Here is a 27,617-nt window from a genome sequence, read left to right on the forward strand (position 1 = left end):
ACGCGACACCCCAGTGACTATGTCGCCGTCCCCCCATCAGGACCGCTCCCCGCCCACTCCCGTGCACCCTTCGGGAGGCTTTTTCCCAGGGTTGCCTGCTTTAAAGATACATCCAAGGATAAACTTCAGCTGGAGGCTCGGTCAGAAAGCACTTTGTGGCCTCTTCCCACCCCCGCCGGCCCTCCGCTCTCGCGCTGCGCTGCCCGCGGCCACCCCTACCCCCGGCACGCCTCGGCCCGGGGGGCAGGGAAGGGCACAATGACAGGGCGACACTTGCAAAGCGCAGCGGGAGGGGGCCTCCCCTTCCCCCCTCTGTCCCTCCGTCCCACCAAGAAGCAGCGCCGCTGGCTGCGGAGAAGGCCGGCTGGGTGCCGGGGCAGCGCGGGAGGGGGCAGCGGGAAGCGGCGCAGCGCTCGCCCGGACCGCACCGCGCGGGGGTGGGACGGGGGCGGCGGCGGCGGCGGCAGCGGGGGGGCCGGCGGGGCGCGCGTGTGCCTTGCGGCGCTTACCTGGCGTTGGTGCAGTCGTTGTAGAGGGTCTCGAAATCCTTTCTGGAGATGAGTTTGCAGCGGTTGACCCCGGGCTGGATGGCCCCCAGCCCCCTCAGGATGCGGACCTGCTCCACGTTGCAGACCACGGGCGTGATCTCGAGCCGCTTCAGCTTGGTGTAGACCGTGTGCAAGCCCCCCACCAAGTGCTTCAGGAAGAGGTCGAAAGCCTGGGGCAGGCAGATGAGTTCGCAGCCCTCCACGGTGAAGGAGGCCACTTTGGCCCCCCTCAGATCCACCATCTTGCACTCGTTATTCTGGGGGGTGTTCTCCACCGGGGACGGGGTCGAGTACACGGGCTTGCCGGGCAGGCTGCCGGCCGCGCTGGCCGCGCTGGCATTGGGAGTGGAGGTGCCGCCGCTGCTGCTGCTGCTGCTGCCGCCGCCGCCGCCGCCGGTGCCCAGGCTGGGGCTGCCGCCGCCGCTGCCGTTACCGCCGCCGCCGCTGGTGGTGGAGGTGACTGTGGCCGCCGCTGCCGCCGCCGCCGCCGCCGCTGCGATGGGCTCCGGCCGGAATAGGTTTGTCCCCGAAGCGGCCGGCGGGGGAGCGATGGACGGAGACGGAGAGGAGGTGGCCGACGACGAGGTGGCCGACGACGAGGTGGTGGTGGTGGTGGTGCAGGCGGCAGAAGTTGAGACCGGAGGCTGAGGGGGGACCAGCTGGGTCGGAGGGATCAAAGCAGCCGGTACGGCCATGGTCACATATACGGCGGAGGGGGCAGGGGGAGGGGGGAAAGTTCCCACACACACACGCAGGGGAAAGGGGAAAAAATTAAAAAAAAATATTAAAAAAAAAAAAGAGGAAAGGAGAGAAGGGAGGAGGGGGGAGAAGAAGGGGGGGATAACCCCAGATCAGGTGCTGCGGCGAGCGAGAGAGCAGGGGGCAGAGTGAGAGAGAGAACGCACAAAGTGTCCCGCAAGTGGGGACGGAGGAGGAGGAGGAGGAGGAGAAGTCCGCTCCGGGCGGCGGGGCTGGGGCCGAGGGGAGGGGGAGGGCAGTTTCTTTTTGTGGTCCTTGCTCTAGCACCACGTTAAAGACGAAGGTGAAAAGGAGGAGGTTTGAAGGACTTCGGTTCTCTCTGGCAAGTACATTGATCAAAGATTGAGAGGGGAATGACAGAGAGAAAATGAGCGGGGAAGTGCTGGCTGCTGCCGCCGCCGCCGCCGCTCGCTCGCTGGACGAGTTGTTGTTGTCACACGGTGCGGAGGGGAGGAGCTCCGGCAACTTGAAATACCCTTTGAAGCAGCAAAAGGCTCACTCACTAGTATTAACCCAAATTATCCAACCAGGAACCCGGAGCAGGAAAACAAGAGAGAGAGGGAGAGAAGTCCCTCTCCCCCCTCCTTCAGGAACCGTTAGATTACATGTTTCATATTTCACCCCACCAGAGATGAGATGTAATTTTCCCAGCCCTTTTCAACAGTCGCCTGTCAACACAGTTTGTGGAGAAACACGAGCGTCTCCGGCGTTCCCCCAAAGCCGGGCGGGAGCGGGGGAGCCGGGACGCGGGGCGGGCGCTGGGCACCGCACACCTTGCCGGGGCAGACAAAAGCAGAAACCTCCGGACGGGGCTGTTGCTCTTGCTGCTGCTGTGGCTCTCCCGGGACCGCAGACGCTCCTCCCGGCGGGGTGGGAGTCGCTGCCGAGGGTCCCCTTTGTTGCGCGGCAGGCGGCGGTGGCTGCGCGGGGCGCGCACGGGCAGCCCCACGCGGCAGCATCCGCGGAGGACTTCCCCGCGGCGGCCGCGGAGCGGAGGGGACGAGGCGCTACGGCTCAGGCCGCCGAGACGCCGCGCCGAGCGGGCTGCGGCGGCACAGAAGTAACTTGGGAGAGGGGCAGGCGGGCGGCCCGCGCAGCTCCCGCCGCGCAACAGGTGCCGGCGGCGCGCAGCAGCCGCGCAGCCCCGGCCCGGCCCCTCCGCGCCCGAGAGCGCGCAAAGTCAGCCGGCGCGCTCGCCCGCGCATGCGCGGTGGGGCGGCGGCGGGCGCGGTACCTGCCGGCCCCGAGCCGGGATGCGGCTGGAGCGCGTCTGGCGGCTGGCGTGCCGGGCTCCGTCGGGAAAGCCCGGGGCTGGGCTCTGCGGGTCTTGGGGCCGCTTCGCACTTTGAAAGGGGTAAAGGAATGGCCACTGGTACAGATGGGGGGGTCTGCAAAATCTGGGGTCGGTGCGTGAGTAGTTCTTCCTGTTTCAAAAATCCACCCTGTTTGTACTTAATTGCCATGCATGTATGTGCCCATAGCCTTTTTTTTTCCCCTATGATCCTATTACATGAGACATGACTCACGGGATGACACATCTGTAGAGTGGATAATCTCAACTGTATTAATTTGGTGCAGGGGAATTTCCACAGTATCAGACATAAACTATTCTCATATGATCTGCTTGCTTATTGTACTTTAATTTACGGGAAATTGTTCTAGTACCACTTAAGACAACTTTTGCTAGTGAAATTTAAGCTATCCTGCACTAAAATCTTTAAAATTGCAAATAAAACCATGAAAACACAGAGCAATGTTTTACTTTAAAGTTTTGTGTACCCATAATTGTGCAGAACACTTTTTTGAGCCATTTTTAGGTGGGGGTTTTTGAGAATGTTTATATGGAGGAGCTTATATGACTTGAGTTCCAGTGGTGGGATCCCAGTGGTGGGATCTAGTGTTGCATAAAACTTGTAATTTCAAAATCTAAATACACTGCCTCTTCCTCTTTTTTCACTTGTAGAAAGCCAACTCTGTCCATACTATCTTTCCCTCGCCTGTTCTTTTTGCATGTCACCTTCTCTCACATGTTGTGGAGACAGAACAGCTCCATAAGATCAGGACAGAGCCAGACAGGTGTGATATTGCCACTTGGAGATCTGGATGAACTCTAGATTAGGAAAACTACCACTTCATTTGTTCCCTACTTTTCCTACAACATGATTCCTACATCAGCTCTTCTGTTTTTCTATTTGCTGTGTGTTCCCACAGATTCATAATTCTCATGGTCCAAGGGAAAATGTAGTTTGAAAAGGTTTACTACCAGAGGTTTGGGTTAACCTTGATGATATCAATTCAACTGGGATTAGAAACCTAGAAAGAAAGATTTTTGAAAAGGTTCGAGATTCCTCAAAGCTTCTGGCACGGTAAGTGTTTCTAATTATTATGGGGAGTGTCTCAATTTAATTTAACTCACACCTATACTGACACATAAACCAATAAATCCTGAGGTCATTCTTTGTAAACTTCCCTAGATTGCATTTCTCTTAGTTGCTGACGCTTTCGTATAATGATATTGTTGGGTGTTTTCTTTTTCTCTCTCTGAGTTGATATCAGCAAAACTCAAATTACTGTAACTGATATTTCAAAATTCTCTCTGTGTCAAGTGAAGACTTATGGTGCTGAAATCAATAAGACTGTTTAAAATTCAAAGACCTGCAAATCGTTCTGTTTGTCCTTTGATAGGGCCTGGGCTGATTAAAATGCGACCAAGAAAGCTTAATTGCTGCACTAATTAAGAAGTCTTTAATTTCTTTCCTGGAATATTGTTTGAAGCAGGGTTTCTGTTCTGCTCATGTAGCTGTTCAGGGCAGGTATTCTTTCTCTTTCTCTCTTCTTTTTTCTTTTTACCATTTTGGTATATTAAAATGTATGTTAAAACAGTAAGATGTATTGACAGTGATTGTAATTTATTGCTTTTAACAAAAGACTGATATGGAGTTCACTATTTTATTAAATTACAATTTTGAGGGCAGCTGTAAAGGGTAAAATGCAATTACAAAATGCATTGTAGCTGTTGCATTTTAAGGAATTTGAACACTTGACTGACAGGAGCTAGGATAGTACACCAGCTCCCTCCCCCATCTTCAGTTATTATTGATAATTAGATATTTAAATTCGTTCAGTAAAACAGCCCAGCAAAGTACTTGTCTTTTGAACACTTGTGAAGGAATGGACCGGGAGAGGGGATGCAACAGAAGATAGGCACCTGGTAAGGATGAATAGTGTATTGTCATGTTAAGTTCATCTACAATTTTTATTTTCGTGAGAAATCTTTCTGTCTTGTGTCTTTTCTTACCTTTGTATAGTGACCTATTTTGTTCATTGCTTCTGAAGGGGAGAAACTAGAGGATTTCACAAAGCTTTCTGTGATCAATAGAATAATGTTTTTGGTTTAATCATGCTGCATTATAATTCTTGCAAACAACTGCCGAGCAGAGATTCTAAGAAATGAGCAAGTGTTGGCAAAGAGAAGGTAAGTTCTGTTTTGCTTTAATCTCAGGTCTTGAGCAGCAATCCCCCTTTGAAGAGCTATCTGCTATTTAGAGGCAAGACTGAGAAAGAGGGAGGGACCTCATACAGAATCCCCCCCTGCATCGCTCAGGAAAATAGACTCATAGAAATGTAAGTGTGTGAAAAGGGATCCTTTTTTGCGTCTCTTCCACCAAGACATTTACTAAACATTGACAAACACCATGAATACAATTGAGACTGATGTGAAGTGTTGTATCAGTAATAAGAAACTGGATACTGCAGCACTGTTTTTCTAATTGTTGTGTTATAGTCAAAGTAGCACATAACCTTGTCCAATACAAATACAAACTGGATTCCTTTCAGTGACAGGACAAGTAGATAACATGCTTAATAGATACAAAGGGAGATTTGCCATTCCAAGCACGACGTCACGCTAATTATGTTTACTCTAATTGAAAGCAAGGTTTTGGGGAACCTGAAATTACTCATAGGATATTTTTAATAGCTGAATAATAATAAAGTGCAGCAAACGTTGATCACAAACCTTTTGGTCTTTCAAAAATCTATTGGAAAATTAAATGAAAAGTGGAGTTTGGTACAAACAATGCCCCAGGGCAAAAAAACAACTAACACTAGATTTTCCAGTCCAGCCATAACACAAATCAATTTGAGCACACTTCTATGGCCAGACTGCCAGATTGTTATGACTGCTAATTCACTCAATCAAACAGTACATTAGTACACTGGGCACAAACAGCTTTAACAATAGCATGCATTTCTGAAGAGTCCACCATATATCATAAAAAATCCAAAATACATGGCAAGATTGCTTTCACATTCTGTTTACTACAAATTGCATTTACATATTGTGCATGCCTAACAAAGGACAAAAAAAGTGGTGGGAGAATGAAAGTGAAGAAACTTCTGGAGCCACTAAAAATAACTTTTAAAGTCCTTAAAAACGAGATTCTGGGAGCACTTGCTCCTGCTTGCACTGGTGTTTAATGTGAACCTCTCAGCCGGAGAGCTGACAGCAGAGGCTGGCCATCCCATGCACAGAGCTGGATAGGGAATTGCTGCGGGCTTGGCAGCTCGCACACGCCCTGCCTAACCCCAACCCCGGCACTTCAGCGCCAGAGCGGCTTTTGCCGGCTTTACTCCCGCGAGTCAGCTCACTGGCTCCGAGGGTATTCACCGCCTGAGTAGAGGGGCAGGATTTAGCCCCAGGGAAAATCCCTCAATTCTTCCCCTTCATCCCCACGAGCAATGGGTGTTATCCCCGGGGATGCTAACTGGTGATCAGACCAAGGACGCGCTGTGCTGAGGGATGCGATAACCGACGGCTCGGGAGCCCGCTCATCCCTTCCCTCCCTCCTTGCCGGCATCCGACACACGAGCACACGCACGCCCCGCACACACGCCCACGCACAAGCGCATATATGGAAATTGCAAAGACCAAACGCCAATTAAGCTACTTGCTTATTTACGATTTTTTTTTTTCCCTTAAATCGCTATTCTGACTTCAGTAAAGGCGTTTCGAAGTCAGTAACTAAAGCAGCCCTTCTGTCGATCTGAGCCTTTCGGTCACGGTGCTGCTACCAGACCCACATGGTGAAACGGATCGGGTCGTGGTCCCCTCCCGGGCTGGCTCGGGATGGATGGATGGATGGATGGATGGATGGAGCAGTGGCTGGGCGCTGCCTGCTGACATTCACCTGACAACTGACAGCCGAGCAAGAGAGCTGCAGCGCGGGGAGGAAATGATAACCAACTTCCCTGCGTGATTTAAAAGAGGGCTGGGATAGACGGGGGCCCCTCTGTGATGTTTGAGTTAGACTTGGGTTCTCATTAGAGGTCCTCAGTCCAACGTGCTAATTCACCTACCAACAGGTAGAAGAGTCGCTCGGAGCAATAATTATGAAGTACAAAGCCCCTGCCATTAAATTATGTTAAAGCGGTGATCTAATCTGAGCTGCCCTTTGCCGTGCCTTCCCCCCTTCACAGAATTAGTTCGCTCAGCCGCTCTATCCCTGGCACCGGGGAGCCGGCCCCGGGTTCAGTGCTCCATGCTCTACAGTGCGGTCTCTGCCGGAGCCCGGGGACCGCTCCTCCTGCGCCGTGCCCGGGAGCTGGGGGGAGCGGCTGAATCCTCCTCCCTCCATGCATCCCTGGGCCCCGCCGAGCCCCCGGTGCCGCCGCCGCGGGGCGGTGGGAGGGGAGGCGGGCGGCGATCGGGCCCCCGCGCCTGGCCGGGCAGAGGGTGGCGGCTCGGCTGCCGCTCCGGCGCTAATTGCTTCCCGTAACAATATTAATAACAGCGACCAAAAATGCACATTGCAGCCTTCTTTTTATATGGGAACTGACAGCCTGCGAGACGCAGCCTCTTCTTCCTCGTGTCACTTAAGTGAATGGAAAACATTTAGGGGGGGAGGGTGTTACCTTTATTATTCCCGAATTTCAAAAAAGCAGACAAACGTTATTATTAATTGGGGTTTTTTTGGGGTGGGGATGAGGAAGGATTTTTAAAAGTCCGAGCCCTTGCTTGAAAAGTTTCAGCACAGAGCAGAATTTTATAGAGAGTTATAAACTCTGGGTAAAGGGAGATGTTATAAATGGAAGTGCTGACACAACCTTAACTATAGCGTGTAAACGGCTATGCTATAATATCCATTAAGCAGAAAGAAAAATAAGATGGCTGATCAATAATTTATACAAAGAGTACCAACTGCAGACATAATAACTGTAATGTTTGCAAAGCAATCTCTCCCTCTCCAGGCTTAGCAGTAAACTAGCGGGGCTGTTAATTTCCAACTCCTACAGGTAAGAGTACAAACAAATTACTTAAACTTGTATTTTGCTCGATATTTGGCATGCCTCGGTAGGATAAAATACAATTTAATTACGATGCAACTTGGGCTGATTGAGGAGCCTCCCCCTCCCTCCCGCTTTCCTCCTGCTCGCCCGCCTGCTCCTCCGAGGGGACCTTCTTGGGCAAAGCTCCGCCCGAGAGACAGGAACAGGTCGCTTGGACGGGCATTGTAAACGGGCCGACTTTTGGGTCACTGTAGTTCTTCGGAGAGTTATTCACACACGGAAACAAAACGAAGCCATTTAACTTCAAAAGAAAGTTGCAAGGTTTTTCAGTGCCACGAGCTGAAACACAATACCCCCACCGGCCCGATAAGCATCAGCTGTCAGAGGACAATGCACTGCCTTTCCATGCATCAAGCTACCGGGAAAAAAAAAAAAAAATCTGCTTTAGGGAAAACCAGTGCTTCTTCCACTGTCGTAAACGAGAGGAGGCAAGCAACTGATCTCTTCATTGGCATTGGGAGCGTTATCCCCCATTTCTGTCTACTGTACTTATGTAGCAAAGCAGAGGAACAAAGTCTGAAAGTTGCTAAGTAGACTCCTGTAACGTGCCCGGGTTCGGGGTTTTTTGCATGTCTCTTGCAATAGTACCAAAGGCATCACTTCTTTGTGAAATAACAAGAGATAAATGTGTCAGTGGAGGACTTTTTTTTTTTTTTTTAATTCTTCCCTGCCAGCCTGGACAAAAAACAAACAAACAAACAAAAAAAGTTATGTTGCCAGCCGCACAAAAATAAACCCATATTTAACGTAGCGTGCACAGGTCTGCGACAGCTTTCAGCTGTCCTTCTTTGGGACGTCACGAGTGTTTTGTGTAGTAAAAACAGAGAAGTAAAGCAAGAGACACCTTATTTCTGAGCTCTGAGCTGTGATGCAGGGAGGCTGCTCTGCGGGGTAATGTTTAACACACACACCCCAAAAAAAAAAAAAAAAAAAAAAAGAAGAATCTGTAATTGCCTGCATTGCTCGTGCTTGCTTACCACTGACCTCTCCCAGTTCAGCTTCAGTAAAGTAAAATAGCATAAATGACGACTGTCTGTACAGTCCGCACGCAGACGGAGTCCTTTATATGGAAGCAATAGTTGCCCCGCCCCGGCTGCCCCAGCCCGGTTGGAGTATCGCAGCCTGGAACATCGCAGTGTGGAACATCGCAGTGTGGAACATCGCTGCTCGGGGAAACGGAGCAGAAAGCGCAGCGCCCACTGGTGCCTGTGAGCGGGGGCAGCGCTCCCTCCGCGCCCCTCCGCGCCCCGCGCGGAAACGTCCTCTGGGGCAAGGAAATGTGCGCGGAACTGCGGAATGTGGTACAGACAAAAAAAGGTTTAAGCCCATCTGTGACTAAGTGAGGGTTTGTTTCTTCATTGTCTAAGCTTAGAAAAAGCAGAGATGGAAAAGTTGTCTTTCCCCTGCTGCTCCCCATCTGTCTGAGGAGGTGTGTGAATGGGGCGAGTGCAACTTCGCACTCACAGTGAAGGGAATTGGAAGGGCTGTCTGGTTGTAAAGCCTTGATGGGAAACATGAATGACACCAGACACGTTTCTGAGCTTTGGATACCCTGCCCCGACACTTGAAAACTACAGAAGATTTGTGAGATATTGGCATTGGGCCCTGTTCTTCTCTCAGGTGTTCTGGGGTTGTGTTTTGGGGGATTTGTTTATTGGTTTATATGCATGAGAGATTGTTACTGGGCAGTACTGAGATTTTCTTGGAGATTGTCTGATCTCCTTCATGTGCACATGAACTTTCCAAGGAAGGCAACAAACAACCATCTGGAAAAAAGATACCAAGTAGATAAGCTGAAAATAAACTTTCACAATGGCGGTGAATGTCTCTTGCATTTACTTATTGTTTGTTCTGGACTGGGCTACTGGTTAATGTTCCCAGCCAGATCCAAGCACTTAAAATGGTGTCCAGCATATAGTTTCCTGTGCAGGGTTCCCAAAGCTGTAAAAGGTAGCTTTGGATTATATCACACACACTGGAGCACAAGTGGGTGATGATGAACTGGACCTGTCTTCTTCTAACTCTGTCTTTAACAGCTTTCAGTAAACCATAAGTTTTAAGATACTAAGACCTTGTTTAGCAGAGAAGGAAAACTCCAAATATGTTCTCAAGCATCTCGGGCTTGAGGTCTAAAATCATCTGGTGGATAATGAAAGACAATCTAGGATTAACATTTATCCATTCTCTACCTCTGTTTTACAGTCACACCTTTCCCTTATTTGTGCTGTGCATTCTTCATCAATAGTAAGAACCAAAATGTACACCTAAATAGTTCCCTATGCCAAAAATTTGTTAAAAACACCCATTAATATGGAAGTCACTAAATACCAAACTAGTTGAAAATAATTTGCAGCAATTCATGATTTTCTCTATTTTCTCATTTCCCCCCCAAAAAACATACTCTTCTTTCAATACAGGATAACACTTAGCATGGATATATAAAACATTTTATAAAATTTCTATGTCTTTATGGTAAGTTAAAAGGGGCTTGTAGCATAAAAATAAGTTTCCTTGTATTATACACAAATTGATTGTGGATAATGGCAAAAGACTTTTATTAAGACTGTTTGAATTCACTGTTGTCTGTTCCTCTTCAGTGCTCAGTGATTCACTGCAATGGAAATTTATTAATATGAATACTTGGTTTTAAGCTTATGTATATAAGTCTTTATACAAAGTCAATTCTTGGAATATTTATCCAATAAAAATACTTATAAAGTTAGCAGTTCCTGACTACATTCATAGCTTTAGGTGCAGCTGAAGTTCTATAGGCAGAGATTTAACACTGGAAAGCAAAAAGCTGAGTCGCAAAAGAGTAAAAAAAGAAAACCACATTTTATTCTTATACTTATACTTTGGAAAGGATAGGAAATTTTTACAGAAAAGCAGTGAATACATTCAAGTAAGAAACAAATTTAAGAAAATCATAAACATCTAAAAGGAGATGAATCACAATAATTAATTTTATCCACACAAAATACTTTTTAGTCAAAAGTATATACTAGCAAGTTTGTTTTATTAAAATTTGTTCTTCTAAACATGTGAGTATAAACTTAAGATGTAAATTTCAAAACAAGAAAAATGAGCTACCACCATCTGAATTGCTTTAATCTAGCCGGTTATAAAGAGTTTTAATTGTTGTGCTTTTGCTTAATTACACCCTTCTATCTGATGATCAGTCTCAGGCAGTTGAGAATTATTCTGTTTTCACACGTGAAGAGGAAAAGGGCAACTTAGATCCACAACAAAACTCAGGTTCCACACTGCCAATTGTCTCATGACTTGGTAAGTGCCAAAATCCCTTAATAAGCTCACATTGACACAATTCACTAAGTGTGTAGGTTTCCATTGTCGGCCATACTGATGGAGGCACAAATCTCAGAGCTGCTGGGAGTTTTCTGAAGAGAGAATCCATGCCTAAACACAAGCAGCCGTGGCTTGGGTTCACTACATTTGCACAAGTGGACCTTCAAGGAAGGTTAAGCTGAAATGAGGCTGTGTGCTTCTGCGTCCATATTTGCATTCTGTGGTACAGCTAATAACCAGTTGGGCAGGTCATTTTCAGGGTGGGAAACCAGTTTTCACACATCCAGCTTCTATTGTTCCCACAGGACAAGAGAACTTGAGCCAGGTTTCCTACATGGCAGCAATGAACGTGAGCAGTCAAATATGAGGTCTGCAATAATTAATGTTTTCCTGATTCTTCCTTGGAAAATTTAGGCCAGCTGACAAATACACTACGACCAGGAGGAAGACTTCCTTAATTCTCAAGGAAAATGTGTCATGTTACTGAGAAAGGATTTTAAGGGCTGAATTCAACCATACCTGCTGTAGGGCTGTACCATGTCTTCATGGAGTACCCCTCACTGAAAATGAAGGTCTTTTGTTCTCTGCTGGTAAAGTTGTCCTCTTTTGAAAGAGGGACCCCTAAGTAGTTTAGATACTTCTAAAATGTTCTTCTGTGGCTTTTACTTTCTGTTGTAATCTGTACTATCTACAACCATATTCAAAACAAACATTTTCTTAACAGCTCCAAGTTTTATTTTATCCTATTAAGCTGAAACAATTACAAGGAAAATAATGCATATAGAAGTATCTATAACTGAGAAAGTGTTTTCTTGAGTGTTTTGTTTCCTACTGATATAAACTTAGAATTCAGCATACAGTTTACAAGTAAGAACTGATAGCCGAATACTTTTAAATACTGTGATATGTAATGGCTGTAGTAAACACAGTTTTGGAAGCTAGGTTTATGCTAGCAAATTAAACTTGCCTGAGGATGTTCCTATGCAATAAAGCCGACTAGCACATATGCCTCTTTGTAAATTTCTGCCGTTCAAAACAGGATAGTAGTAGTAGCCTTCCAGCTGGGAAGGTCTCGGATGTACAGCCTCCCTCTCCTTCAAACTGCAACCAGGAATTGGGGTTTAGGGTGCTTAAAGTGTACCGAGGGCAATTCAAACAGTTTTACAGTGTAGACCATCATGTTCTATGAAACATTCCTGGCACTAGTGCAAATGGAGCTTGAACTGTTTTATATTACAGTAAATGTCTTAAAACATATAGTCACATTGGACATTTTTATAGGTACAAGCTCTTGATCTTGCAATCTTTACATGGGCAACATTCCTATTGACTTCTAGAAATGAAATCTTAAAAAAAAAAGTTTCCTTGATTAGTTAGGAATCCAGCTTTGGCTTATAATTAGAGAAGAAAAAGGAAGTAAAATTATAACACAGGAGGAGCTTGCTAAAATGCTCCCTAAAACAGTTTTCCAATGGCATTAAAGTATTACGCACGAATACGAGTCCTGCTTAATTAATTTAGCAGCCTAGACTAGAGATTCAGGTTTTTGTGTTCCCATGCTTTTGTGCTGGGTATTTGAAGCTGAAAATGTAAACATGAATGCATTTTCTATAAGAGCTTCTAGAAAAATGTTAGGGAAGGCAGGGCACATTCCTTGCTGGGTTTTGTATTAGATTCTTTACACTCAATGTCAGTCCCAGAAACCAGCCTGGGAAGTTAGAGTCTTCTTGCAACAGGTTGCCTCCTGTTTAATTTATAAGGCTATTTGTAACTTTTTTTGATAGGAACACCATAAAAAAGCATTATGCAAAGTGACCAATGCATTTATTCCTGTGTTTTCCCCCCAGTTAATATGAACTAACACAGTATTGGCCTGTCCGGGAGTCACACAAATGCAATGTCTTATGCTTCTTTTTACAGCTGTAGATTGTTTTGAATAATCGGACATATATAAAATGACAGAGGAAAGATTATTCTTTAGAATTTTCACTTTGCCATTTACAAATCAATGATGTTTGCATCTGTCTTAACACATTTGTGAAGTGGCCTGTAAAGGAAGACACTGTTACAGATTGAGCTGGAAAACCGTCTTGAGAGGAAAAGTATCGCTAGTTTTATTCAGAACCAGCAGATACTAAGAATGATATACTTGACACTTCATAAATAATAGCACACCAAAAAAAATCAGGAAGAAAATTACTTTCTGACTCAGTCTTGCAGTCAATTGTTATTTTTCCCAAATAAAAATTTCAGGGTCAGTTTTGATAATCTAACCCTACAAAGAAGTATAAAATCTTACTTTCTTCCACTTCAACAGCTTTCAGATAGCAATTACTAATTGGAGGTCTGTTAGAAAGATTTATTTGGGAAATGGTTGACTTTCTTTTTCTGCAGCTTGTTTTCCCACAGACAATGTTTTTAGTACGCATCTCAGAAACATTTTTTAATGACAAATCCCTTAATTACTGATGGAAAGAAAAAGCCCCTAAATTTATGCTCTTTAATTTGTCTCAGCACTCATTGACCTCTCATGTAAATTCCAGCAATCTTCAGTTCATCGCCTCTCTTCTTGGGAGAGACTATAATAATGCAGAAAGAAACATTATTTCTTGCTGCTGAGTAACAGTACAAAACTTGGTTAATTAAAAAGCCGAGGCAAGCAAGGTCCTTGTGTCTGTGAGAAGTCTGAGCTCTCTTTAAGGCTCAGTTATTTCTCTGATAACCAGCGATTATGTTTTTTGCAGAAGCAATTCCAATAAGACAAAGGTGCCCTCTGTAGGGGACAGGCTGTAAATGATGATGGGGAGCTGGAGTTAAATATTTGCAGAATGTGACAGAAAAGAGTAACTTCCTAGCAGTCTGCCTCTCTGAGAGGCACTACAGATTAAATATTATGTACGAATGAAACAGTACAAAAATAACAAAAAACCCACACTTTAAAATAAAGCAGGAAAGAATACTCCTCACTGCAGATAACAGCTAACATGTTTGCAATAAGCTTCCCCAAAGCTAAATGTGTAGCACAGTGAAAACTGCACTGCAAGAATCTCCTGAATAAAAGGAAATATGAGTTTCAGTCAAAAGAACTTTATAGAAATAATAGAATTCCAAAAGCAACAGGCTTGAAAGGTCTCTGTAGGATGTACTAAAAAGTTTACCACAAAGCAGATTCATTAACCATCCCAGGTGACTCACATATTGCTTGCTAAGGAATTGCCTTTGTTAGCATGCCCACAGACACACATTAACTGGTGTGCAGAATCTCTAGTGGCTATTTGCAATTATTTTGGGAATTCTTCCCTCAATTTATAATGGCAGCTAATGCCAGCCCAGAGAAAGGCAGGGAATTCAACACTAGATGTAGTTCATTGCTCATTATTATTTTTTTAAGGCCTCATTTTTATAATCCATGAGAATGACCTGCAGTTCTTGTGATCTTGATTTTCTCTGTCTCCTTTTCTTTTTACGTTATTTTTAATTTATATGCACCCATATTGTTGGAGTAACCATCGCATTGCATTTAGTACCCTGCACTACTATGTAATGAACTGCAGTATGGAGTGGGCAAACCCCTCAGAAATATGATTTATCTTCCAAATGACTTTACTGGAGAGTCAAAGAAGCAGAATGTCGTTCTAGCAGTTATTGTGCATTATATGTTGGTTACTACAATGTACTTGACTAAACCATAGTTTAGAAAGCGAAGATCAGTGTTGTAAATGTGCAGTCTATTTCACTATAGACTCTAAATATACAGCCTGCTTCTAAACATCACTGTAAAAAGAAGGGTGGGCTTGGGTCACTTGTAGAAAAGTTAAGGATAATAAATGTTAAAAGCTATGGATTGGCAAAGGTGTTTGACGGTTTTTTTCTGGTCTAGAACATCAGTAAGGGTCCATTTTCCTAGTTCACAACATTAAGTCTGACTGCCTTTCGGAAGCAGGATTGAGGAAAAGGGAGAATGTAAACCTATGACATTGCCTTTCCTAATCACAGGTTCTGGTCAAAGAGAGCTTGTTCCTTACTTTGACCACTGTAGGAAATGCTTGTATGAGAAATGTATCCCATATTTGAACCATGTAAACATCGGATTAATGCTGTCTTTTGTTTTAACTATTATCTAAATCAGTAAACTCTTTTCCTTCAATCCGTCAAATAGCGTTGAACCTCCCAGTCTCATTTAAGAGAAGTAATTTCACTATGCTACTTTTTGATCTTCAGGGCATGCCTCCAAGTCTATTTACATAAATAAATGTACAGGGAATGACTGAGATTATGGAGCTTTGTGGGCTTTTGATGTGCCCTCTTCACATCCTGTTGCTTACCCTGTGAATCAGATCTGACACTTAGCAGGGTATTCACTTTACCTTCTCTCACAGCCAAAATTAATGCAACCTAGAGGACAAAAGTGGGGATCCTAACTCAATGGGGAATGCTTGTAGATGCTGCCATTCTGTGTGAATGTCCTTCACAGGTCAAATGACATTCTTTTCCCCTGACATAAAGAGCATTTATGCTGTAAAATCCCTGGAGTAAACACTGCCTTACTCTGCTTAATTGTTGCATCTTTAATGGAAGTCCATGGTTATATTTGAATACCTGTCCTGAAGTCTGAAAGTTACCTCAGGGTAGGTCTCCTAAAAGTCTTTCTTGGCACTATCCAACCCTTTAACAAACATAGGACAAATATCCAAGGGTATATTTTCCTTTTACTAGACATCTTGCCTATGTCTAAACATGCAAGCATAATCTTCTAGTTTATTTTATTGAACCTTCCTGATCCTTTTTAAAGACAGTATTTGAAGTTGAAAAGGTACTGTTGTACCTTTTGGAAGATATGCAATAGGTATGAAAAGCATTGCTTTTCAAGAATTGTGTTCTTTGGAGTTTTTTCATCATGAGTTTTCTTCTTTCAGATTTTTCTTTACTACTAGAGGCTGCCAGTTATTCTATGGCAGCTGCTTCCAGGCAGTACTCACTCAACCTATCTTTAGATGGTTTATGTGTCAGAGATAGGAGCCTGGTCTCCTTATACAGTCAGTGAAGAGAAGTATGCATATTCAATGCAGAGACTTGGAACCCTAAACAGTAACCTCTAAGCTGGTGCTGTAAAAAACGTCCTCAGTGATCTGAGACAGGCCTCTATCACAAGCGGAACTGTGAATTTGTAAAGTTTTTCTTTCATTTAAGGTACCCAATTTATTTTAATATTTAATAGTCCTTTCTTAATTTCACCACTCACCATTTCCTTTGTATCCACTTTTGCTCTTTATTGTGCCATCTTTTACTTGTTGTGGTCAAGGTAACATTTTAAATGCTTTCTCCATAACCAATTTTTTCTGTTTTTAAACAGTCATAATCAGCTATGACTTGGAAATAACTATGGTAAGTCTAAACAACAATTTCTTATTTTCTGATGTCTTCTTCCTCTTCTTTTTTTCCTCCTTTCCTTTTTTTCTTGCTTCTCATTAGTCAAATTCAGCTTATTACCTATTTCTGGAACTGGTTTGACCATTTCTTTCCAGTTTAGGGTCATACAAACTGTAGAAGTTGTGTGAAAAAAAAACCTGTTGTATGTAAAAAACTGTAAAAAAATTGTAAAGTCTGAAATATCTGGGTTTTTAAAATTTTTCATCTGTATAGCTTTATTCATTTTACTCAAATGTCCACAGCTTTGATACCTCTACCCCCAGTACTTTTCCTGAATGGCTGCCAGCTGTCTTTGGGCTCTGTTGTCTGGCATTATATTCCTTGGCCCCAGTCCTGAAAAATTTATACACTAGAGTAATTCTACACATGAGAGCAGGCCCACTGACTGTTGATGCATAACATTATTCTGGAGTGCATGCATTTTCAGGGCTTGGATAATTGGTTTGATTTTACTGGTCAATCATTGCAAACTATTTGTAATGGAATTTTACTCAATTCTAGAATTTTTTTATGCTCTCTGTGAGTTGCCACAAGTTTTGTGCACTCACATGGACTTGGACGTTGATTCGGTGGTCTTAATTATTAAATCTACTCTTTATTTCCTATTCATGATGATGATGCCCACAAACATATTAGACTCTACACAAATTGAATATATTACAGTTTTTCACATGTACATAGAGTTGGATTTTTTTTTTTCTGCAGTTGAGTAAATAAACACTAGTTGATTCTCATAGTCTGCTCCCATCCCATAACTCATTCCCATGATAAAAAATGAGCTATCAGGTCAAACCTCAGAGACTTTTATTGCAACATCCATAACTAACCATATAAATGTGTCTGTGATATATTTATTAATTTAAAAGAAGTTCAGCCTTTAGTTAATTTACTACGAGCTTCTAATGCCTTCTGATTTCATCACTACTGGAATGCCTTTTTTCTTGACTAGCAACAGAAGATCACGAGTATGTAGGCCAACAAGTGTTACAGAGAAATTGCTATACAATTATTTCTCTGTCTCTATGTCCATCTTTTTATTACTGAAGTCCCTACTAGTAGCCAAACCAGTTTCTTGATCCTTTTTCTAATTTAAACAAAACACATCAAAGTGTACCAGGGCTTGAATCCCTAGCTGCTATGAATATCCAGGCTCCTCCTGAGTAAACCAAGCAATGTCACTTTTTGCTAGCTAAGGAATTGGTCAAAGAGGTATGAAAGCCAGGTTACTGTTCCCTGTCTGATATTCACAACTGATTTAAACTTCTTTTCCTTTTGCATTTGTTGAACATCTTACATCCACTTTGCGTCCGTAGTAGAGTGTGCAGTCTTAAACTGTAACCATCTTTAAACCTGAATACTCTTTTGGACCTCTGTTTTCACTCTTTGAAGGATGTCCTGTCAATCTCATCCTTATGCAGATATCAGTAATATCTCTTATTCCCTTTGGCATCTTTTCCCAGTGCTGTCCACTTCCTCCCAAAGGTTCAATAGTTTGAGAGTAAGCAGTATACTTATCCAGACAAAATAGGAACAAAACTGTATGTGGTGAAGTCTACTTAGTGTAAGCTTTTTTGAGCAGTTTGAGCTACCTCTAAGATTTCTATCAATATAGTTGTTCTTAGATTTTTAAGACTTGTACACATTACAGCAGTTTGCTGATCTTACAGATATATATGCACTGCCCCTTGTGGAACCTTAAAAAATAAATACTTTTTTTCCTCAAATTTACATTCAGCTTCAGTTGCAGTGTCACAGAGTGATTAAACTTTGGTACCTAGCACATTTATCCATAAACTTGTTTTTAAGTATGTGAGTAGCTTTAATAATTTCCATGCTGACTAGGAGGAGTCTTCAAGCAATAATATGCCAGAACTGTTTCAGATTCACAAGTCTATTGTTTCAGAGAATTCTCAGCACTCTATTTTGAGTTGTAGCCACCAACCTTTTGTAGTGGTATTGAGCACACACAGAAATCATTAAAGTCAAAGTGGTGAATATTTAGTAATAGCAAATAGTAATTCGATTTCAGCTTACATAGATGTGGTCTTGAAATATTGATTTATTAGATGCAAAAAATTAATCTGAACAGGTCCTTATCTACCTTTTTGATGGATTTATCAAAAATAAATAGAAATTCTATAGTTACTGAACTTTTATTTTGTAATGCAATTACATATTTGTGTTACGCCATTTAAATATTTCTGTCAGGGTTTGAGTTTGAAGTTATAAGAATTAAATAGAACTATATTTTCTGTTGCTCTCTTGAGATTAGAAAAAGTCTTCTCCTTATGATGATAAGTGTTTGCTGACTGGGTCAGGGCTTTCATATTTCTGGTCCTTCCACTCATATTTCTAGAGTCAGAATAATCCAGTATTGCATTTAATCAGAATTACCTAATTCACTGGGGTTTTGTCTTTCTCTGATGTTTTTGCCTACCAGCATGTAACCTTTTGTCATAAGAGTTAAAAGAAGATTTATTTTGGTTTAGCTGGTTTGTAGGGGGTTTTTGGCTAAAGCTCTTTTTTTCTAGTTTTTTTGGGGGGGGTTGGGATTTTTTTTGTGGATAGTATTGACCTTTTTTGGAAGTACTGTTGACTCATCCTGAGGAGGAAGAGTTTAAGGGAAAAGTAGTTGACCTAATCTTCTATTTATCAAACAGAATTTGTCTGCTTTTTTAGGTTGTGTATACTTATTGATGTATTGTATCACACTGGAAATTATTTTTGTTATGAAGAGCAGTACAAGCTGTCTCCAGTTGTTAAGTCAGTGAGGTCACTGTTTCACAATATCCTACCCAGTTTCCTTATTTCTATTATTTAGAAAGGCTTTTCCTTTCTGCCTTCACAGATTTCATTAAGAACATTTATCTGTTTCATCAGGAAAGAGAGTCAAATACTTCTAGTTTTTCTGTTGTGATTTTATATCCTGCCTCTTTGTTATTTGTCAGCTTCTTGTTTGTAACTTGTCCTGAAATTCTGATGGGATGGGATTAGTTTTTGGTTTTCAGATATTATATATAAAGCTGTGCTTGAGATAAGAAAATGTTACAAATTATTCCCTTTAAAGAATCCCACCTATCTCTTCTGTTTCAACAATGAGAATTTTCCTCCTTTACATTTGGTTGTCTCATTTTAAACATTGCTTGGTTAAAAATACGAAATGGTTCCACAGTTTATTGTAACATGCCATGAATTCCTTAGCTCTTCAATTATTGTTTACTCATTTAGGCACCGCATTTCCATCTTTGCTGAGAGTATACTAAAACCCAGTTGTGACAGATGAGCTGAATCACACTGAGTCTGTGCCCTACCCTTTTTTCTTCATTTGAGCTTCACTTGTATGATAATGCACTAGTGTCATCCTATTCTTAGGGCCATGTTGGAATTCCTTATACTGCCCTTTTGTTTTCAGTTTTACACTGTTGATCTTTGTCACTTCCTAAGCAGAGAGTATCTTTGCTTTATTTTTAGTTTGGTAGAGCACTGGTTGTGGTCACCACTGACCACTGCTACCTGGCATGCTGGTGCATCACAGCCACACATGACCTGTCTTCAGAAAATACAGCATGGTCAAATTTTTCTTCCTGTGTCCGAAAAATTCGCCTCTTTTTTCTTGTAAAAATTTGGAGAACAGTATGTCAGACAGCAAGTCATAATTTTGGTTGATGATTCTTCTCCTGAGTTTTCACCTCACACTGTCTTTTCCATGTTTCTTGCTTTGTAACTCAATGTTGAAGTCATTCATCCCGATGAAACGAGCTGTATTCTGGTATTCTGTCAGTAACAACTTGGAAGCAGCTGCACAGTCATCTTTGTCTTCAGTGTGCTCTTCCTTTACTGGAACATTATACTGTTCAACATAAGTTTGTTTAGCATTATGTTTTGGAATCTGATATATGTGGCACACTGCTCTGTATGTTTTCAAATGCTTAGTGGGGTTTTTTCTGTCTGTTGTAATAAATACTACTACTCTTCTTGCTTACTTATCGTCCCTGCTCTGTTCACTGGTGAAATATTTATTCTTTTGTTCCAGTTACTCTATGTGTCTACTGTAAAATGCATTTCCTGAAGTTGCTCTTGGTATCCAGACTATTGGAATACAGTGGTTTATGTCTAGTCTGCTTAATTTCAGTCCCATCTAGAAGAGACTGGCCACAGCCTCCCTAAACAACATTTGATCATGAGTCTCCTCTGAGCCTCATGTACTTCTGCACACCACAGGTAAAATTTTTACTTTATAAGGATGTATTTCAGTTAAAAAAGACATTAAGTAATGTGAGAAATGTGCTGCAACTCATGCATTATCTAAAGTTGTGTTGGGTGCCCTAAAGCACAACATGGAATATGTGGCAGAATTTGAGAGTGCAAACCTCTTTAGGAGAATGACAGAAGACATCAAAACAGATACAGACTAATCTCAGGTATCTCTTGGAATCACTACTGCTGCAATACTACCCAGACTACACTGATATTTTTGTTTTGGAGTGAAATAGTCAATTATTCTTGGCAACAAGCAAACACCCACCCAGCTGCCTGATAATTCCCACAATTCACTGGTATGGAGGTGAGGAAAAATAGTAAGAACAGGAATGAGAAAACTCATGGGTTAAGATAAAGGCAGGGACATCATTTAACAATTACAGTAATGGGAAAAACAGACTGATTTGGAAAAACTAACAATTTATTGCCAATTAGAATTTGAAAAAATGCAACCATTAATTTCGATAGTGGGAAACAACAAGATAAACATTAACACAATACCTTTCCTACTCCCTTTCCCAACCTCAAATCCACTTCCCAAGAAACAAGGGAGGAATGATCAGAACATAAGACTTACTCTCTCCTGGTCCTGCCTCCTCACACTTTCCCCTGTGCTGGCAAGGGCTTCTCAAAGGATGTGATTCCTTCAGGAACGACCATCTGAGCAGACCACTCTGGTGTCTTCCACAGGCTGCAGTGGGAATATCTCCTCTTCTGACCTTGGTATTCTCCCTGATGTTCTCACTCCTTTTCTCTCTCTCTCTGTCTAGCGTTTTCTGCCCTTTTTGAAATATGATTTCATGATATGTTACCAACTTGGCTGATTGGCACAGCTTTGGGAAATTTGACACAGAGATCATGGGAGATTCCCACTCTTCTAGAGCACAGATTACGCAAAAAGGATATTCCACAAGATCTAAAATGTCATTATATACTTGTCCTTAGGCAATGGAATTAAGCCCAACTTCCATGTAAATAGAGGGGGGTCTTTGAAGACCTCCAGAAACAAAACTTGCACATTTTGCTTACCTAATTGTAAAATTATAAGCATAATTAGTTGAGTAGCACATGACTGCTGAGAAAGTAATATCTCTGCATATTTTGCATTTTTTCTGGAAATGCAGACAGTCCCATTTCTGATGTACAGCCACTTTAATCACTCAGAAAGCAATATGTAGTCATATTAGGACATTACTTGAGCATATACTTGCCAAAACTATTGTTAAATATTCCAGAAATTGTCTATATACTAAGACCTTTTCTCATTTCTTTTTATGGTATAACAGATGTTCAGTGATATCTGGCCTCCAAGACAAACTGCAGCTCTCAATCTCCAGTTTCCATTGTCTTGTTCCCAACAGAACTGTGGGAGCATAGAGAATATCCTCTTCAGGAAACCTCAGGATGAAAATTTTTCTGTGTCTGCTCCACGGCCCAGTTTTGAATTTCTAATTTCAGCAAGCTCAATGTCCACATTTTCTAGAATCAAAACAGCATGATCCAGTCTCCAGGTTAGGATACTTAGGTGAAGATATAATAAGTAAAATGCTATATATCATCTAAAACATCTGCATGGCACATAAAGCATTTGACTGTGTCACTCCAGAGAGTCAGAAGGATAGCAAGTGGGATACCCTGTTGGAGCTGAACTAATCCCTTATGCCCGTCTTTCCACAGCCAAATTCTGCTCTCCACCTCTGTTGACTATAAAGGGAGTTTAGCTGCCTGGTACATAATATTAGTGTTCAGTTCACAGGTCTGTGACCTACTAGTGTGTTTAGGATACTTGCTTGTACATGACACAAGATCTACGAGAACCTCATGACATCCCTGTGCTGAATAATAAAATGGTTTGTTTGGGTTGGAAGGGACCTTAAAAATCATCTAGTTCCAATCCCCCTGCTATGGGCAGGGACACCTTCCACTAGACCAGATTGTTCAAGGCCCCACCTGGCCTGGCCTTAGAAAGGCCAGGAGAGCTAAACCACAGCATTCAACATTACACTATCCGTTGGCACTCAAGCTACTGCTGTTCTCCCCCCTTGTCTGTACAGTTCCCTACAGAGAGATGCCTATTTTTAAGTGTCTTCCTTTCAGACTACATCTTACCACCAAAGAAAGGAAGAGATGGTAGAAAACCTCTCAAAATGGCTTTCAAGTGTTATTTCCACACCATTTCCAAATTTTCAAGGCAGCAGGTCAGCCATCAGTCCCAGATGTCTCTGTTGATTCATTAATGGCAGTAACAACAGTAATTGCTACTCAGAACTATGAATAGGTTTTTGCTGAAGAAATTCTATAGCTGCCTTACATTAATATGGGAGTTAAAATGAAAAATTTACAATGTTTTGCTCAAACCTGCTATGACTTTTTACCTTTATTGTTATAATTTTTATATAGTAACAAACACGCTATAGAGTGTATGAAGAGTTTAAGCATTTTCTCACAGAGTGACTTTTAGAGTATAATTGATTCTAAAGAAACAAACAATCTGGAAGTATATATAATACAGCTTTTAAGCACTTGATTGTATAAAAAAAATCCATTTCACATTATATGACCTCATTTTGAAACCCAATAGCTAAAGAAAGTATGTTATGAATTTCCAATACAAGAGAAATTGTAGTTTACGATCCATAGTGTGTGAGATGTGTACTTGCATTTTAACTATAGTGCTATATATTTGTATAATTTTAAATACAAAGGCCTTATGATTGCTTTGGTTTTGTATTTTAGTGACTAGAATTGCATAACCTTTACAACTATAAATTAGATAGTCTCCTGCCTCTGATGCAAGTTAATTTTTAACTAGTTACTGCTGGGCTTAAGCACAGGAGAAATTTTACAAGAATTTTTACTTTGCTTTTACATTATGAAGAAAAAATTTGCAGAAATTTGTGCCTTTTTACATTTTATTTAAACAAACATGAAGAATGAAAATGTTCTAGAAAGAAATTTGCATTCATACACATATGTACATTGATTCTCTAAACTTTGAGTTGTTACAGACTTTCTTAGAAAGTCTTTTTCACCCCCCAGTTCTCCACTTTCCCTCTGTCTCTGTTTTCTCTTACCTTGTTTTTTTGTCTTGTCAAAATCATATTGCTGGTCCTATATCCCTTTTGTTGGAGATGGGAACATTATACCTGCATATACAACTGTTCCATCCTAGTCTTTAGTTTCTTTCCCTTCCACTAGATCAGTGGGACTTTTCCATGCTGTCAGCTGGCAAAGTATTTCATGCAGGTTCAGCAACTGTCACATATCCTAAACAAACACCCTTATGATGGTGTTGCAGTTTCCATCTTCTTGGACTTGGATGCAGCTAGCCCAGGAGCAACTGCAGATCTTTATATCCCAGTCCAGTCTTAGTAAACCAAAAGCAGAAGGCAGCAAATAAAGACATTCACCCAGGAAAAATTTTCAAGCGTGCTGACAGAGTACAATGCCTAGATTTAGAGTGTTTTTCTCATGTGGCTCTGAGATAGGCTGTTTGGGTACAAGTGTACTCTCTAGTTTGCATAAACAAACTCTGGGGCAAGGTTAGGGGCAAAAGGTTGGACCCACGTTAGTCATGGGTGCAGAAAAGTCCCCAGCATGTGCTTGCCAGCAGTGTATAGAGGCTGTGACATACCCAACTAATCTGATGTCTTTCCTTGTGGGGACTTGTGGCTGGTGTTAGGGGGCCAGTACAGCAAGAGAGATGTCCAGGATCGTAGAGCAAAAGGTCAGGTGGGATCTGCAGGCAATTGCAGCTTTGAACTGAGCACACACCCCCTTAGGAATACTCTAAGCCTGCCGTGGGGATGTGTGGGGCCAGGTCACAGCACACACTGGTTTTAGTCTTCTCCCTCCCAGGGTCAAATAAAGATAAAACTAAGAAATCTAGTGAAAAAAAGGGTGGGGAGAGAAAGCTAATAGGGCTAGAGGATATGAAACTAATTGGAAGAGGGAGTTATTTGTTCCATTTGAACTACCTTGATCAAAGAAGAATTCATGTGAGTTTTGGGTAAGGTTTATAGCAGGGTTGTTTTTTTTTTTCTTTTCTTTTTTTCTTTTTCAAAACCTCCTTAGCTTATCTGAAGTATTAACTTTCCATTTCCGCTGCTGAAGCAGATGTTTTGCTTGTCGCAGACATTAAGGCACTCTTAATGTGCAGTTACTGAATTCTTTTCTAAAAGAGCATTTTAAATTTGACAATGTTTCTTACATTTTTAAAGCAGTGACCTCATTTTGAAAAGATTTTTTTTTCCAATACATATGTCACCACTGGAAAAATACTAATCTGCAAAACTTAGTATAAAATGTCTCCGTTTATTAAACATCTACTGTACAGATTTCAGCTGTCACAAAAGCCAGTCATGCATTCTTGTGAGTCCTGGCATTCTGAAAAGGGGTTTGTTTCAAGCAGGAAATATATTTTCATTGTGATTTCACTAAAATAAACATTTAAACAAATTCCAACAGTTAAAAATGTCTTTGCAAATCATACCCTTAATGACTAGAAAGTATTACTATGCCAACACAAAGATTAACTCCGTAAACACAGTTAAGACTCATTCTCCTTATGTCCAGACCTATCACCTGTTGGATGCTATAGTGTCCATTTCTAACATTAGTGTTTCTTAAAGAGACTGTTATCTAAATGTAGGAGAATGAAAGATGAATATTGAAATACAATTAGAGAGCTGAATCCCTTATTGTTCTTCCATTCATCTTCATTTAATTTGTAAATGCATACATTTGATTAATCTCTATATTTTTGCTTTCACAAGTTTAATCTGCCACTATACTTTGATCTTTTAAATGATATTTTTGTGTCAGTTTAGGAAGAGTTACAAGGAAAAAAACCCTGTGTTTTCCGAAGGGACTACCAATACAATACATTAAAAAAAAAAAGTTCCTAGTTCCTAAGTTAATCAGAGGCATTCTTAATGATGATATCTATTACAAAACACAAGGGAGATTGGAAAGTCAAAACAGAGGAGAACTGGGTGTTATAACATGGCAATCACTATATCTAGACAGTATATTTTTAAGATAAGCATATCAAGGAATTGTTTGCATTCTTCTTGCCATCTTCCAGTCTGCCTGCTCGAGGCTTTTTTTTTGTTTGTTCTATCCTCTTTTCTTCCCATCACACAAGCTGGAGTTCATTTGAATCTTTCTTTCTGTGAGATGCTTCAAAACACTATGCTCCTCTAATTTACACAGTAATGAGGTTGGCCTGTCTCTGACCTCGAAGAGCTAGCTTGGACTTCCTATATATTTTTGGAGGAGATCTCTACCTCTGATTAGAGCTAATGGGTGCTGAAAAGCTGTGTTTAAGAGTTGTTTTAAGTCAACTCTTTGGGAAATCTGGCCTTCAGTTCCCAGAGACTGCAGCTGTTTTGTGGAAAAGGGAATCAGAAAAAGAAGCAAGGGATGTGTGGGGTGTGTGTGTGTGTGTGTGTGTTTATGAACACCCGATAGCTAACAGAGAGTCAAGTTTTTGCATTAAACAATGATTCGACTTCTTGTCTTGTCTAATGAATACAGCACATATTCTCCATAATTATAGCACTTACTTTTTCCTGTCCAAACATTTTGAAAAAGCTGAAGACTCAAGCAATATTCACTCTGGAAACCCTGTATGAGAGGGCTAGTGTATGGTTTTAGTCAAAGGAGCTAATCCTTCTGTGCAGTCCTCCAATTATTTTTCTTCACAAATAAGTATCGTTACTTTATTTTATCCAGAATGAATTCTATTCAATGAGCACTCATCAAATTCCAATCTTAATTAGACTCTAACAAAGCCAAACAAACAAATCACTGTGCTTGGATAAAGGCATGTGGGCTGGAGCGTGTGAAAAGAAGAGGTTATACATTTAAATTGTTTTACTTTCTTAACCACTGTAGGTGCTGCAAAGCAACAGATGTAATTTATTATGGCCTTTGACGGTCAAACAGACTGGGTTGAATTATGATCACAACATTTCATGCAATTCTGTACCACTGCTATCTTTGTGGGTATCTAAAGCTGTTTTCTCATTTTGCTTCGCCCCCCCTTTTTTATTTGTACATAGAGTTATATTTTGTCTCAGCTATCAGATGACAGCCACTGTGTAAAAATACTTGAGCTCCCTTACACAGTTTGTATCATCACCAGAAAGCCTTGATAAAAATGCAGCCTTATTATCTGTGTAGTTTATTCTCTCCATATATTTCAGAATGTATGTCCTAATTTGATATTCCAATATATATAATCAGTCAGCACTTTCCTTTCATGTTTTTTGACAGAAACACAGGCAGCATACCAGGCAATTAGTCTGAAGAATGATTCCAAAACCCAATCTTACTTCTACCCTCACCCCTTACATGCTTTGCTGATATGGGATATTTGTAATTTATTTCTCTGTGAACTCTTTTTATCTTCTTTCTTCTTTTAATTTTTGAACAAAAGGGTCATCTTCTTAAATACTTGTTGTTTGCTCCTTTTTAAATAAACTCAGTTCTGGAAATAAAAAGCTGCTTGGGTTTTGTTGTTTTTTTGGGTTTTTTGGCTTTTTTTGTTGTTTTTTTTTTTTTTTTTTTGCTTGTTGGCTTGTTTGCTGGTTTTGGAGTTTTTGTTTGTTTTTTGGTTTTGCTTTTTTTTTTTGAGAAAGCCTATATTTAGTATTAAGAATCTTATTAATTATTAGCCATATAAGGCACGGGTTTGGAAATGCTAATATGTTAACTATAGTTCTAAGACACACATAACAAATACTCCTTATTACAGATTTACTATTTTTATGGTATCTGTCCACAGTACAGGGGAATAGGATAGCATGATCAAGATATATCTTCCCTTCACCATTTCTGTACACATGTGACAGCTTCATGTTCAAGGTATACGCTTCCTTTTTCACATTTCCTTCCTACTTGGTAACTTTTGAAAACTTCCAAAACTGTGTTTTAATACAATCTTTTCATTTTCATTCCCAC

The 27,617-nt window shown here is 41.4% G+C and overlaps 2 protein-coding genes across 15 annotated transcripts in view; one reads left to right on the forward strand and one right to left on the reverse strand.

The window, feature by feature from the left end:
- The window catches only part of DACH1 (dachshund family transcription factor 1), a 353,685-nt gene extending 352,408 nt beyond the window's left edge, over positions 1–1,277 (reverse strand). For all 9 annotated transcript variants that reach the window (XM_038146617.1, XM_038146708.1, XM_038146585.1 and 6 more), the window contains exon 1: positions 510–1,277. In XM_038146617.1, the coding sequence (XP_038002545.1) occupies positions 510–1,243 (734 nt within the window). In that variant the 5' untranslated portion in view covers positions 1,244–1,277. The remainder of the gene's footprint in view (positions 1–509) is intronic.
- LOC119704971 lies at positions 1,096–27,617 on the forward strand. Of its 6 annotated transcripts, XR_005258132.1 has the most exons (6): positions 1,647–2,661; positions 3,519–3,673; positions 16,315–16,346; positions 20,524–20,612; positions 21,938–22,162; positions 27,442–27,617. XR_005258132.1 is itself a non-coding variant. In XM_038146841.1 (2 exons), exons 1-2 carry the CDS (start codon positions 1,675–1,677, stop codon positions 3,524–3,526), a joined length of 1,047 nt encoding a protein of 348 aa, XP_038002769.1. In that variant the 5' UTR covers positions 1,647–1,674; the 3' UTR covers positions 3,527–9,610. The 6 variants fall into 6 exon arrangements, 2 of the variants coding, with proteins under 2 accessions (XP_038002769.1, XP_038002864.1); XR_005258125.1 differs by lacking the exons at positions 16,315–16,346; positions 20,524–20,612; positions 21,938–22,162; positions 27,442–27,617 and adding an exon at positions 4,616–9,610; XR_005258137.1 differs by lacking the exons at positions 16,315–16,346; positions 20,524–20,612; positions 21,938–22,162; positions 27,442–27,617 and adding an exon at positions 4,810–9,610.

Source organism: Motacilla alba, chromosome 1 (genome assembly GCF_015832195.1).
Source record: "Motacilla alba alba isolate MOTALB_02 chromosome 1, Motacilla_alba_V1.0_pri, whole genome shotgun sequence".
Classification (NCBI taxonomy): Eukaryota; Metazoa; Chordata; class Aves; order Passeriformes; family Motacillidae; genus Motacilla; species Motacilla alba.